General features: G+C 32.7%; 3 protein-coding genes across 3 annotated transcripts; 2 read left to right on the top strand and 1 right to left on the bottom strand.

The window, feature by feature from the left end:
* Positions 1–588: 588 nt before the first annotated feature.
* On the top strand, positions 589–3,746 carry Bm2622 (Uncharacterized protein; the record flags this gene model as incomplete). The annotated part of the gene is made up of 9 exons (XM_043073697.1): positions 589–756; positions 897–987; positions 1,176–1,392; positions 1,606–1,784; positions 1,860–2,026; positions 2,235–2,421; positions 2,757–2,898; positions 3,165–3,363; positions 3,696–3,746. The coding sequence occupies 9 exons, from the start codon at positions 589–591 to the stop codon at positions 3,744–3,746; spliced, it is 1,401 nt and encodes a 466-aa protein (XP_042929631.1).
* A 3,766-nt stretch (positions 3,747–7,512) lies between these two features.
* On the bottom strand, positions 7,513–8,200 carry Bm10995 (Uncharacterized protein; the record flags this gene model as incomplete). The annotated part of the gene is made up of 2 exons (XM_043073696.1): positions 7,513–7,582; positions 8,100–8,200. 2 exons carry the CDS (start codon positions 8,198–8,200, stop codon positions 7,513–7,515), a joined length of 171 nt encoding a protein of 56 aa, XP_042929630.1.
* A 751-nt stretch (positions 8,201–8,951) lies between these two features.
* Bma-nhr-67 (Uncharacterized protein) lies at positions 8,952–14,188 on the top strand (the record flags this gene model as incomplete). Its single annotated transcript, XM_043073695.1, has 6 exons — positions 8,952–8,985; positions 12,239–12,339; positions 12,461–12,694; positions 12,920–13,066; positions 13,585–13,789; positions 13,941–14,188. 6 exons carry the CDS (start codon positions 8,952–8,954, stop codon positions 14,186–14,188), a joined length of 969 nt encoding a protein of 322 aa, XP_042929629.1.
* Positions 14,189–14,717: the final 529 nt, after the last annotated feature.

The following is a 14,717-nucleotide window of genomic DNA, read 5'->3' as shown; positions in this document are numbered from 1 at the left end:
GTTTACACTCAGAGGATATTTGTTAAACTGCATCTGATTCCCAGATTCAAACCTTTTCCTTCCGCTCCGCTTTTCCTTTTCTCTGCCTTTCTTTCTGTCCCCTGGCTATCCGTTTGTCATCGAAAAAAGGTGCAAGAAATCCACGAGATTTTATCAATTTTTTTCTTCCGAATGAGTTCAATTTTAAATAATGTGACCAAAGGAAAGTTTAGTCTTCCAATATATATATATACCAGTAGATGTATTATTTCCTCAGTACAGTAAAAGCACTTTTCAGTTCATTTAATGTTAGAAGTTGTTTTATCAAAAATCAAATACTTTCAAGGGAGTCTTTTCTTGACTATCTATCTTGCGCGATCCATTTTTTTTTTTTTTTTTTTGCAAAGGATTTGGTAACGCTTTTTATCATTTCATAAACTTAAAATACACCAAGAAAAAGGACGTTTCGTTTCATCTTTCTGGATATGAGTAGAAAAGATGAAGAAATTGCATGAAATGATTGCTTTAAATCAGTTCTTTCTTTTATATTTCAGACTCGAATTATATTTTTTGCTTTATTTGAGTATAACACTGATATTACGCATAGCTATGCGTGAAGACCGATCAAAGGCAATGGCCATTTTTGGCAAACATGACTATCTGCTACGTTTCTGGAATGACCTTACACCAGAGGAGCGACAGCAGTTAGTGGATCAATTTACTTTGTATAATATGCACGAAATAGACAAAGCGTTCAAGGAATCTGCACTTCCAGTGGTATGTCAACGATTCTTGATGTTGTAAAATTTCCTTTTCTTATCTATTATGATAAATTGTGATTATGAGTTTATCCGGTCTTGCAATATGAAAAAAAGATGGTTTTCTAGGAGTATCTTGAAGTTTATAATTCTCTTCAGAAGTTGGAAGGCTTGGAACCAATCAGTGAAGATCACTACTTTGTTCCAAATGATATTGACGAAAATATCATGAAGGAATACTGGAATACAGGTAGTACCATACTGCTCTAAAGTTTTTTACTATACGGCTATCAGTTGCTTGCAGGAAGGTAACCGATCTATATTAAATAGCTTTGATGTCCTATTCTGTAACCTTTTTAGTTGCCAAATTTTAAAATTGCTTTGGATTTTCGGAATGTATAAGTCTCCTCAGAATACATATTGTTTAATAATGTTTAGGTTTGGAAGCAATAGCAAAGGGACAAGTTGCTGCTGTGGTTCTGGCAGGCGGTCAAGCAACACGGCTCGGATCAGTTGAACCTAAGGGTACCCTTTCCTTGGGATTCACCGATTGCGACATAACTGATTCACTTTTCGCCTTGCAAGCGGCTCGTATTTCACGTTTGCAAGACCTTGCTCGAGCGGCATTCCCGAATTCAGACCCAAAGATCTGGTGGTATGGTTTTCTTGAAATAAAGTCACTCTTTAGCTCTACTCATTCTGGAACATTTTATAATTCGAAATCTTTTATCACCCATGTAGTAACTTATGCACTGTAAAATTGTAAATAAAGCAATCAAGAATATGCATTCATAGCTCTTATTAAATTCTTTATGAGTTACTTAGACTGGGTTCTGTAGGAAAGTTGTTGATATAAAACATAAATTAGGGTTGTGTTGACGAGTTCGGCTACCGCAGAGGGAACACTGAAGCATCTCCGTGATGTGCTTCCAGTAGCTAGTATTGATGCAGGACAGCTTATAGTACTTTCACAACGATCAATTCCATGCTATGACATAAATGGTGGCTTATTTCTATCTTCAAAGAGCAGTTTCGAGGTTTCTCCAAGTGAGCATTCTGTTTATTGCTCCACTGTAGCCACCAATACTGTAATTTAATGAATCTGATTGAAATTTATTTCAGATGGAAATGGTGGCCTTTATGAATGCTTGGAAGCTCATTGCACTTCCTCTATAAATAATCAAATCAAATATTTTCATGTTTATGGTGTTGACAACGTTTTGTGTCGTGTGGCAGATCCGCACTTTATTGGATATTGTATCAAGAAAAATGTAGATTGTGCCGCAAAAGTAGGAATATTGCACTTGACCAATTGGAATTTGACTATCTCATTATCGATAATTTAAATAAGGGAATTGAACGGATGCTTTTTCCTTGATAACGGTACTGTTGCGCATCCGATGACTAACCAATCCTATAGATTATATTAAAAGTGGCTAAGTATTTCTTAACTTTCATTCTGAAATTTCTAGCGCTTTATTGTGGAAATCATTCCAGGTTGTGGAAAAAACTGATCCATTTGAACGAGTTGGTGTAATATGTCAAACATCAGATGGTGTTCAAGTTGTTGAATATTCGGATCTACCCCTGGAACTAGCTGCTGCTCGAGATGATTCAGGACGCCTCAAATTTCGCTCAGGAAATATTGCAAGTCATTTCTTCACTTGCGACTTTGTTCACGCAGGTTTGTGAAGACTGATTGAAAAAATAGTTATTGTGTGTGCGGGATGAAATTGTAAGTTGTTTTGAAGAAAGTGCTGTGATGTGATATCGTACCTCAATAGAAGAGCGTCATAGCGGAAGTCTAAGTGATGTGGGTGATAGTAGAATGGGAAATCAAATTTCATTTACATGTTCGTTTGGCTGCTTATCTAGGTTCTTTTTTCGACTCATTTGGTTTTGAATTTCTAAATAATTCAAATTACTTGTTATTTCTAGTTTCTCACACTTAAGATAAGAATTGCTTTTTGGACTTAAATTTTCTTTCATTAACTAAATTTGTTCAAAATTTGTTTTCAGCAGCCAATTTTAAATTACCTCTTCATCGTGCCTTCAAAAAAATCCCGTTCATTGATCGAATGACTGGAATCTCAGTGAAACCAGAAACAGAAAATGGTTATAAACTCGAGTTTTTCATTTTCGATGCTTTCAAATGTGCTAAGTAAATTTTCTTTATATATTATTATCCGGTCTTTCAATAAAATTTCTCTTGATGACACTACAACAACGAATTGGAGTGACTTTTTCTATTACTCAAACGTATCATTTCAGACACCAAAATAAAGCTTGTTGCGCTACTAATAGACTGTACCACAGGATCTCCACACTTTATTCTGTTATCAGTATTAATCACTTTTGTTCCTTTTCTTTTTGCAATGCCGTAATTTTTCCTTCCGTAGTTCATTACCATATTTTCATTGATTGCAGAAATTTCCATGTATGGGAAGTTAAACGTTCAGAAGAATTCAGTCCTTTAAAAAATTCAGAAAATATAGGAAAAGACTGTATGAGCACTTGCCGCCGTGATTATTACGCTGAATGCAAGCGTTGGCTTATAAAAGCCAATGTACCGATTTGCGTCGATCGTCCCATTTTCATTCATCCCCTCTATTCTTATTCTGGAGAGGTAATCTGTTGCAACTGTACAGATAAGTTATATTTTTCGAGTATTTAAGACCTTTTTATTTGATTCATTTGGGCGATTTTGTGTGGTTGGACTGTTGCGGCAATGAATTGGTTACTTATGCATTGTATTGATTGAAGTCTATACTTAAGGTTTATGTTTTCTTGGTCTTCGTGCTGTAACTCTCTGGTGTTTGTTCATTTTATGGATTGGGTTTCATTTTTCCTTTTACGGAACTTCTTTGCAAATTCTTTTGGTGCTTAGTGTAATACAATAGCAATTTTCTTTGTGAGATTATTAAATAATCTTTGTCATTCAATTGGTCATTTTTTTAGGGGTTGGAAGAATATCGTGAAAAAGGCATAGCTGATGATTTGCTTCCATAGGCACTCGTTTGGCTTCATGTTATTCGATCTCATCGGCTAACAGCTTCACTTCATTTTTTGTTTTTCGATGATGTACGTTTTGGTTTCTCCTCTCAGTTTTATTAGTTTTCCTTTATTTTTATCTTCCCTTTTGAAAATCCCATACGACATTCAATGTTCATCTTTCATTCGGTCTTTATCTTCAAATTATCATGCTCTTTTTCGTTTTCTATTAGCTTTTTTTCTGAACTGAATCATGGAAATGTGCCATTAATTCTAAAGCATTATTCTCTGTCGTCTATGCAACATTTTATGGTTTTGTCTTTACAAACCCCTTGCGAATGTGGAAAAAACAAAAATATTTTCCTTGAAAACTTATGCATACGATGCTTTTTCATTCGATTCAGCACTACAGTAATTGATAGCAATGAAAATAAAAATTCGTTCTAAAAAATTAATCCTATTATCATCAAGATAATCTCATTTTAGACTGTATCGATTTTTCGAATACTTCATATATCGCATCTGTATTGGATTTCTTTCTACCTTTTTTCATATATGATTTATCTGGAGGTCGAGATGGGAAACTTTCCAATTTATCTTTCGCGTGCAGTTTGCTCATTTTTTTTTTCTCGGGAAACTATCAAAATCAAAAAGCTGAGTTAAATGTTGAGTTCGCTGTTGAACAACAAAGATTGTGTGAGTGAATGAATGAATGACAAAACCTAAGGCTTATTGACAGGGTAACTGAAGTTCTTCTGAAATGAAAGCATGTTGTTTTTTAATGTTTAAACTGTAAGGCTTTTTGTTTAAAACGTTGATTTTCTTCGATGCGATGTCAAATAATATTGTTTTTCTGTTAATATATGACTAAAGTTAATTTTTCAAATTTTCGAATTTTTAGAATGAAGGAAATATGATATTGTGGGTAATGTTGTCGAAAAGCTTTTATGAGCTGACAACTGATTTACTTGGATTATAATGTTAATGAAAAGTTGAGCAGACCATGTAATATGCTCAAGTGCCCATATGCAAATTAATATTAGTGGGCTTATCGAGTGGACAATATTGGACAGTAGGAATCATCGAACGATCATTCTAACTACCAATAATTCAATTGTTTCACATGAATCTGAAATATCATTCTAATCATCGAACGCCAATAAATCCTCCAATTGCTTCAAATGAATCTTACCATGCTTATTGCTTGAACTCCAGTTTTCAGGTGAAAGTGCACATATGCTTTAAAGTATTTCGAGCAAGAGAATGTATCACTTAGAGGAAAGACAACTAAGTAAGATAAAATGTTTCAAAAATTTTAATGCTAGGAATACGATACAGCAACTGTTGTAAAAAATAATATAGAAATGAAAATATGCCAAATACGTGACAAGCATCTGGTCCATATGCACTAATATTGGTGAAGTCGATTATTGAGAGCGAAGCTAGCAATTTGCTTTTCCTCAACTGTGAGTCCATTTTTCGGTAAATAAGCAAAGGAAGTATATGTGGTTTTGAAATAGTGCTTTCATGTGATGAGGCAGAGAACAGTGGTTTCATTTGATGGACAAAGAGTGCCAATTTGTTGACAAATGCAAAAATGTCAGGTCATTTGGTCTATTGGTTGAAGTAGTTTTGATATCCGGTGTATACAGAGTCCTTTTATAGAAATGCCTGGGGAATTGAAGCTGAAGGTCGAGAGGTTACAGCTTCAGTATGACGGAGTGGGAAATAGTCACTTAATACCGTATCTATATAGCATCATAAATATTCCATTTTCTACCACTAGCCAAATGTGCAAATAGTTGATTGCACAAACATTACCGTCCAATATGTAAATGACTAGTACTGGTATTCTTTGCATGAACTTAACTTTCTTCACTTTCCCGCCCTTCCTAAAATTTAAGAGTGATACCAAAATGTGATGAAATCAACATTTAATAATATCAGGTTGCAAAGCTTTAAGATTTTTTTTCTTTGATTACTACAACTAGCGATTATTTTTAATATCCTATATTAGTTTTGGGATCACGATCTAAGAGGGTAACATGCTAGATTATCGACCATAACAGTTTCGTGATTATATTCACATATATTTTTTATTCGTTTAAAATTGAAGATTTTGGATTGATTTTATCTCTTACAAAATTAAAAATGGAAGGGATTCTGTCACTTTTACTTTAAATTGAAGTTATTCATTACAGGAAATCCAAAACTATTTTAACTAAAGTAAACTTAACAGGCGTATTAATTCAGAATTTAGAATAATAGCTGGGTTATTGAAGAAATTTAGAAACTGTTGAAGGATTTTCAATGAATGAAACAGATATGTCAAATAGTACTACCAAAGAATAAAAAGGCCGAAGAGAGTCTATTCCAGTGATACCGAACATGTGTTTCGCATGCAATGCTACCGCGAATTACGTCATGAAGATAATCCTAGCATCATATATTATCAGACTTTCCTTCTCCAAATAACAGAGCCATAGTTACCAGTAAATTGCCACGTTTAATGCAAGTGACACTTAAGTTCAAGAAAATTAAAAGTTGAAGTCATTTCAAATTTCGAACTTTGACTAAAGATAGTTATAACTTTTGAATTACTTTATCCAGAATTATTGGTTAAAGGTTTTGAAATTATGACGATACGTCAGCATATGAAGTATAGTACATCACGGTGGATCAGAAAATTATTAGCAAAATCTACCGTCCGTTTTCATAATACATTAACGCTGATCTAAAGTTTGAAGTGCATAAAATACTAATCAATCACCTGCGAATCGCTGGATCAGTTCAGCTAGTATTTGTTCCATATGACAGACTCCATTTGAAGTCTGCTAATTTTGTCAGATTAGACACAAAAAAGTCCCATGTTAAAGGATATTATTTGATTTTGCAGAATATTTTTGATTGCGAAAAAATGCAATTTTTGTAAAAAAACTGGAATTTTTGACAAATATAGTATTAAAGTTTCTCATTGCATAATTTCACTATCATTTAGTGATGACTGATGATGATGTATTGGAGTTTAGTTCATTTCAGATTTTGGTGCTGAGTAGCAGTGATTTACAAGGGACCAATTTTGTTTTCTGTAAACAAATGGAATGCATGGCAAAAAGCGAAAGATACCTACTGAAAAGAGTAGGACTTACAGAAGTTAAGTTACGAATAACGAATGCATTTCGTTATATCTGTAGATCTGTCTGTCTCGATTCAATTTTTTCTCAAATAGTAATGTGAACGTCATTATTCAAGTATATCATTTAGGTATTTGGATATCGCATAGCAGATTAACTAAGGACTGCTTTTTTCGATAGCAACACAAAAACTTCGCCGCTTCTATTGTTTGTCGGCATTTTCCAATACTTGTTACGCATTTGCATGTTCATGTCATTGCAATTGACTATAACTATTGAATTATCTTACAGTGCTTCATTAGAGTTCTTCTAGTATTTTAGACTGTAATAATTTGCTTAATCCAACTATATCTCTGTATAATGTGATGGGTTATCCTTATATATATATATACTAATAAATTTACACTGAACTTTTCTAGTTGTTGATTTTCCAAAATGAGCTTAGTGTAGTGATTAAAACAGGAAAGTTTTGATGATTTGATTGAATTTAATAGGAAGTGAAATGCATTTTTAACATTTGCAATGATGACATAAAATGGACTCTTCAATGGTAGTAGTAATCTTAGGCCAACAGCCAAAAGAGGAGAAGCATTCGGTCTGAATGTTTGAGGGCCTTCTGAAGTATCTACTTGGATTGCCTCTTTGCTGCTCTATTGTTGTATTGCTGTTTTAGCAATACTTGGCACAGGATGCCATATGCCTCTTGTCTCTAAGGCAACTCTGAAAGCTAGAGTTAAATTTTCCGAAACGTTTCCGTTGAAAAAATTTCAAGCAATATTAAGTGTTGTCCCATTTCCAAAAGTTCTAACCCGTGATCTTACTTCTTTTCAGATGCTGATAAAGAATATAAAAGAGATGAAACAAATTTTGCAAATCTAAACATATAATGCAAAAATTATTTTTCAAGACTCGTATACATATAAGAAACTTTACATATCCGAAACTGCATGAAACAATTTACTCACCTTCAGTTAGCCAAGATGCAAATAAAAGAAAAAATATTTACCATTTTAAGAATTTAAAAAGTTGGAAATTAACCTAACAATTTGGCTGGTTGACAGTAGCGTGGTAGTAGTGCATATAGCACTGCTCCAATAGATCTATCAATTTTGAGCTGTTCAATTGGGCATGAAAGCGATTTTGAACAATGAATTGCGGCAAATCGCTAATCACCTCCGCACACTGCTTCCCGTTATTATATATTATGTGATAGAGGATATTTTGGGTATCCGCTTACCTGCCTTCGGCTCTATCAATTCCTTTCCCAACCGTCTTCCCTCTTTTCCTCTTCTTTATCTCTTTCTGCAAATGGATCATTAGCACACCAAACTGTTCCATTTTGAAAATTTTTTAAATTTTAAAAGAGAATCATAATCAACAATCGTATTCATAACTTTTAAACGCAGTCCATTAAAATTCATTTTAAAAGGCACTGTACTTCAATAATTTAAATGTGTTACATTTTTATAGATGTTTATTACTCTACGATTATTTTTATAAATATCAGAATGTCATGCTTGATACTAAGAATGATGGCCTTGAGAGCAGTAATGGATACTGAGTCAAGTGAGAAAGGCGAACATCCATGTATGCAGTATACAGCAATGAAGAAAACGTCTAAATATAATCGTATGCTCATAGAATACGCTACGCTTATTAGAAACCCAGGATTTGAGTAAATCGCTCATCAAAGTATTATTTCCACGCACTTTCTAGAACTGCTGTCTTCAACGCTAATACTACTTTTCTGGATTGTCGACTTTTGTTAAACGAAAAACCACTTTTGCAACACCGGTCATCCAATAGAGATACAAGTAAGAATTTGATCTAAATGGTTGGAAAGTGTTAGTGCACACCCACCGTATCCCGGAGAACTGCCATTACGCCAATCATGAAACGAAGATGAAGAGAATGAGAGAGAGAAAGGAAAGAGGGAGTGTTCCGGAAGAGACACACCCTATACTGACTATGGCCAGCAATTGTTCGTTAACTTTCTCCGAACATTAATCGCACCCATTACTTTTTGCTTTTCGGCATCAAGTCAATCCGTCGACGATCCCCGTCTAAGCGATATTTACCATTTTCATATATGCAAACTTCAGGACCATCCACAAATTCATCAAGTATGTTTCTAACTAATAATATATAAAGTTCTTGAATAACTTTTATTTTCACAAATTTATTCAGTTTTTAACTTTGTTATTGACAGCTAATTATATATGTAAACATCAAATTATCCCTTAAAAATATCTGTGTCGTTATTCGTTTATGTTTTTCCTTTATTTTCATGACCTTAAGTAACTCTTAGCTAATTTCAGTCTAATAACTTTACAAAAATCTGTATTTATTAGGACTGATAGAGAAAACTTAAGTAATTTAATTTTCTATTAATCTAAGAATTCTTAACACTTCCGTTCAATGTTTATCTCACAAAATAGCTTATTTATTTTGGTTTAGGCTAAATTAAGCATGGAAACTGATGAATAAATAGTAGTGTGGTATCCTTCAGTGCAATTTTTAGAACTTTCAAATTTTTTGGGAATTACTTGAGATTAAGTCTTTGTTAAAAAATTTAATTAAAGTTTTTATTCAAATCTATTGTAATTTTTATAAAAGAAACAGCAAACACTAGTTGCCGTTGGCTTTATAAATTTGAATCTTTTATTTGCTGCAAAAGTTAACTGATTCAAGCTGTACAACTGTCAATCATGACACCAGATTTTAATTCCAAAAAACATTTCAAAATGAATTTATTCACTTTTTCTAGTAAAGACATAAATTTATGACTTTATCCATAAACTTTTTTCCACTGATATCATTATAGATTTTATATTCTCATGAATTTATAATTTTTTAAAGGAGAACCAAACGTTCTGTTCAGCTGAATTAACGTTAAAATTAAAATTCTAAAATCAGGATATGAAGGATATTTTTCGAACCGTGCATTTTAAATTCTGATTCTAAATAAATTTTTTTTTGTTGAGTGTGAAATTTCTATTCCAGAGTTTGGATTTACCAAAAATTATGTCAAAAATACAGAAGCGTATATTATTTGTTTTGAAGGTAAAGGCTATTTTATGACACCTTATATTTATACCAGTTTGCAAATACACTTCCTCTCTTTGGCAAGTAGTTTATAAGTGGTGTTGATGTGATGCCATTTGATCACATCGTTGTTGTGAATTTAAAGTACTTCCGTTTTAACAACTTTTTCAACATTTCTATTACAGTAATTTTGAATATTACCTCCATGCATTAATAAACTTAAACTCAGTATGCTACTTTGAAAGAAAAAGGTATCACATTGCATTTATTAATACATGAAGATATCATTCGAGCTTTACTTTTTTTCAGAAATAATTCAGAGATGGCAAAAAAGTAACATTTTTAAAACAATGAATCACTTATTTACCATTTTTTGAGTTATTCTAGACAAATATGTTTAGAGACAAATATGTCTAGTACTCTGACGCTAAAAGGTATATGATTTTTTTTTTTTTTTTTTAGAATCGTCACATTTAGATAAGTGAAATAATTTGAAATGAATGCATATTTCAGGTGAATATATATTGAACCAGTATTTAAGTCATAGATCTTGTTTGTCTCATTCTATTTACTACGTTTGCGCCTGCCACTAATGAATCCCTTACCAGGAAACCATGAATAAAATATGAATTTTAGTAAAGATTGCATAAGTAAAAGATTTCAGTTGGAGGTGAAATTTAAGTGTACGCACACCTGACATGCTTTCTGTGTAATTTGCCTGCTGACAAAATTTAATTTTCAGAGGAATTTGCTCATTTACTTATTGAGAGCTATTCGGAAAAAGTGTATTACATATGCATTACACATGTTCAGAGTTTCAACATTTGGACTTTTTATTGGTGCGACAAAAATCGTAGTACTTTTATATTTTCATCATTGACCTAAATCACATTTTTAGACTTAATATTTTGATCCCCTAACTGTTATACGACTCTCTAATCCGTCAATATCAGTAACTTTTATCAGATACTATTATATAATTAAACTTATGCATCAGTTATTTAATTACTCACTTCTAAAATTAAACTTCAGATATGAAGATACAGGAAAGATAGTATATTACATAGATGAGATAATAGCTGAGTAATATAGTTAAGAAAGACAAATATAGATTATCAAGTCCATAAGCTTAAGCTTAAATAATATTACTCGTTTATTCATTACTAGTGATATTGAAGTGGTATCTTGCGGCAAGTGCTTTGCGTTATATTTTTTACTGGGTTAGAATCCAAGAAGTATGATAGCAAAATATAGATTACAGACAAAGAAATAAAAATTGTAGCCAACCAAGTGGAAATACGAAATGAAAGGGAAGGGAAAATACTTATTTATAATGTTGAAGTGAACAGGAATGAAAGGATCTAGCAGTAAAAGGTTAGATATGATAAGTCTCATACGAAGCTTGATGTCCACAGAAATTCAATATTTAAGTAATGGCGACAAAAGGAATGAATTTTAAATTGCATTAATAAGTTGAGATTCATCTTATCTGGATTCATAATTGGTTTTTGAAAACCTGGAAAAATCCTTCATTTCTTAAATGTTTGTGAGGAAAACCGACTAAATTCGAGAAATATTTTTGTGGAAAGTCGATTGTTCCAAAATGACTAACGTTCTTGTTGCATAATTGATTGTTCTGATCTTTTTGGATTGGATCATTGGTTTTCTAAAAAAAAGGAAACACATGGGAAATTTATTTTTCTACTTCCATTATTTTTCAAAAAATTCATAAAATTTACTGAAAAAGATTGATACAGATTAGTGAGATAACTGGCACTAATATCTCGAGAAACGACTAAATTATAACTTTAAAGTAGAAACTAAAGCTTAAAAATACAAGCAGCATCATGAAGACTGTTGAATAAATAATTATTGTGAAATGATCGGTGGGATGAATATTTTGTGTGGACATATCTTTCGACTAGCACTGAAGGAGATATATATTTTATCCCAATAGAAGACCAGAGCATTGCCTGGGGTGCTTTTTCACATTATTACTTATCGGCCTCTAACGTTTTATCCACAAAATGATTCTTATGTCCTACCGTATCACATGTATGCACATAAGCAAAAAAAGAACGTAAACATATATATATATATATATATATATATATGTTTATGTGACAAATGAACCTATTTTGAAAAGCAGATTTCGGTGGAAAATTCCTATTCTGACCAAAATAAGTGGATAAAAATGGATAAAATAAACATTTCTTTCTCCCTATGTTTTTCAATCCTAATTGGAAATGAAATTAGTTTAAAATCAATTTGGAATTAGTCGAATTTTTTTAGAAGAATGTCAAAATTATTTCAATTGAAATAGTCTTCCAGGTCGTATATTATTAGACGTGCCTTGTCGGGTATGTCAGGATCATTCATCAGGAAAGCATTATGGCATATTCAGTTGTGATGGCTGTGCTGGATTTTTCAAGGTTTTTAGATTTCTTTGCATCTTATTTATTTCCTAGTGTTTTGGGTTTTCGTGATAATCTTTTAATTAATTTAACAAATATTTAAACAGTTATTAAAGAATTTCAAATCGCTGAACTGCAGCGTTCCATCCGACGGCATCGCCAATATGTGTGCAAAAATCGAGGTGGTGGTGAAGAGGGTAAATGTTTAGTGGATAAAACACATCGAAATCAATGTCGAGCATGTCGTCTAACAAAATGTTTGGAAATAGGCATGAACAAAGAAGCAGTACAGCATGAAAGAGGACCAAGAAATTCAACTATGCGAAGGCATATCACTTTTTATTCCTCACCATCTTCTGCTGGAGAACGATCCGTGAGTCTTTGTTATTCTTGTGATTATATGTATATATAATGATTTATCAATTAACTATTTTACATTTCCTTACGTATTGTTTAAATATTTAATTCATTCACCCTTTTTTGGTTGCATATATTTAAATGAAGTAGTGTCAACATATAAATACACTAAAATCTCGGCTGAAATGAGATTGAAATGGAGAGAAAATTATCAGAAAAATTTGATTAGCTTTTTCTGCAGCCAGAATTTGGATCTGAATCAGATTCATCGTGTACAATTAATGAAATATCATCAACAACAAGAGATGCTGCAGCTCGTTTATTTTTCCAAATTTTGCATTGGTCCAAGTCATTGATTGCTTTCGCTTGTTTATCTCCTCAAGAACAAGTACTAATTCTTTTTATAATTTGAGTAACTGCTTATATAACATAGAAATTGTCTCATCCTTCTTCATTTATTTCGACCTCTTCTTACTAGAGTTTTGATACGGCAAAGTTCTTTAAAGATACGTGGACTGATGCGTGACACATACTACAGGATATTTTTACAATCTTTCTGGAAAGGTTAGTGCTGCAGCTCATTTATCTTTCCAAAATTTACATTGATCCAATCATCAACTTTCACAGCATTACAACCATCACAGAAACAGTAAAAAAACTCATAATGCGCATGGCATCTGTACAGAGCGCATTAATCTTTAATGAAACAAAAAAAGTCTCAATTACTGTTGTATGCTATTCGATGAGAATAGGGAACTTCAAAACAGTTTGACAGTTATATGAATACTAAATCTTGCCACTCCCAAGGTCGGTAATATGATTAACTTATAACTAATTTTTGTTATAAGTCATTTATCAGTTTAGATCTAACTTACTTATTACAACTGAGTGTCTTATTCATTTTAGGTAGCAGCATTTACATCCTCGTGGGGTGTACTTTTTCTGCTCTCTGCTGTGGAAAACCGTTTCCTTCAAAGTAGTGTTCTGGCAAACGAGCGGACAATCAATATCCAAATGAGGATGAAGCTTTTGTCAGCAGTCAGTCAGCTGGAACAACTAAGGCTAGATTCCACGGAATATAATCAATTACGTCTTCTAAGTCTTATCAAAGGTGATTAATTTTATGAAAATTTCCAGCAGAGAAAAGGGAGATAGAGAAATGAAGAGAAGCATCAGAGCTTTAAAATAAAATTTTTTTCTGCAATCTGAACTATTCATCCGCCTGTCGTTATGGAATCAGCTACGCCGTCCATAAATTTCAGGACGCAATCCGCAAATGGAACAATTAACGGCATTTAACTTCGCGCAACACCAACAAATCACTTATCCATGCCAACCACTGCGATACATTTCTTGCATGGTACTCTTGGAGACGATGCCACAATTTGAGGCAATTTTATCAGAACTCTATTTCAAGCGATCAATTGGTAATGCATCGATGTCTGCGTTGGTCGCTGATATTTTATTGCCTAAGGATTTGCAGTCACAGAGGATTCTACCGAAACAGTGACTTCTGTACTGCAACTGGGCAGTAAGATTTTGTTGTCAGTTTGAGTGCTTCCTTCCTTTCCCTCTACATTCTTTGGATTACTGACTAGGAATATTAAATAGAACTTTATGATTCTACATTAAAAAAAAAAACGGGTTATGAGGTTCGTTATTTGATGCGAAAGAAAAAAAAAATCAAATTCAAAAGTTTTAATGTGACTTTTTGCTGATACAATGGAGTAAACTGTTGTTTACTAATATAATCAAATTGTAAAATATATTATTTGTTATGTCAATATCATATTTGCTATGAACATAAGTATTAGAAATGTCTCATCACTCATTCTTATATATCTTTTGGAGGTGATATGACCGCATAGAAACATGCGTATACATCTCAAATAAGTTTCAGGATACTAGCTTTTAGAAAAATCCATTGTTTATCCGTTATTGGTGCATGATCTTCGTCCCGTATATCGGTATGACAGTTTTTTGTTCCTTACTTAAAATTTTCAGAAGTTTGTTTAGCTATACCTCGAGGTGTAACTGCT

Source organism: Brugia malayi (genome assembly GCF_000002995.4).
Source record: "Brugia malayi strain FR3 genome assembly, contig: Bm_v4_ChrX_scaffold_001, whole genome shotgun sequence".
Lineage (NCBI taxonomy): Eukaryota > Metazoa > Nematoda > Chromadorea > Rhabditida > Onchocercidae > Brugia > Brugia malayi.
Note: the sequence above shows the minus strand (reverse complement) of the source record. Positions and strands in the feature narration are given on the sequence as shown.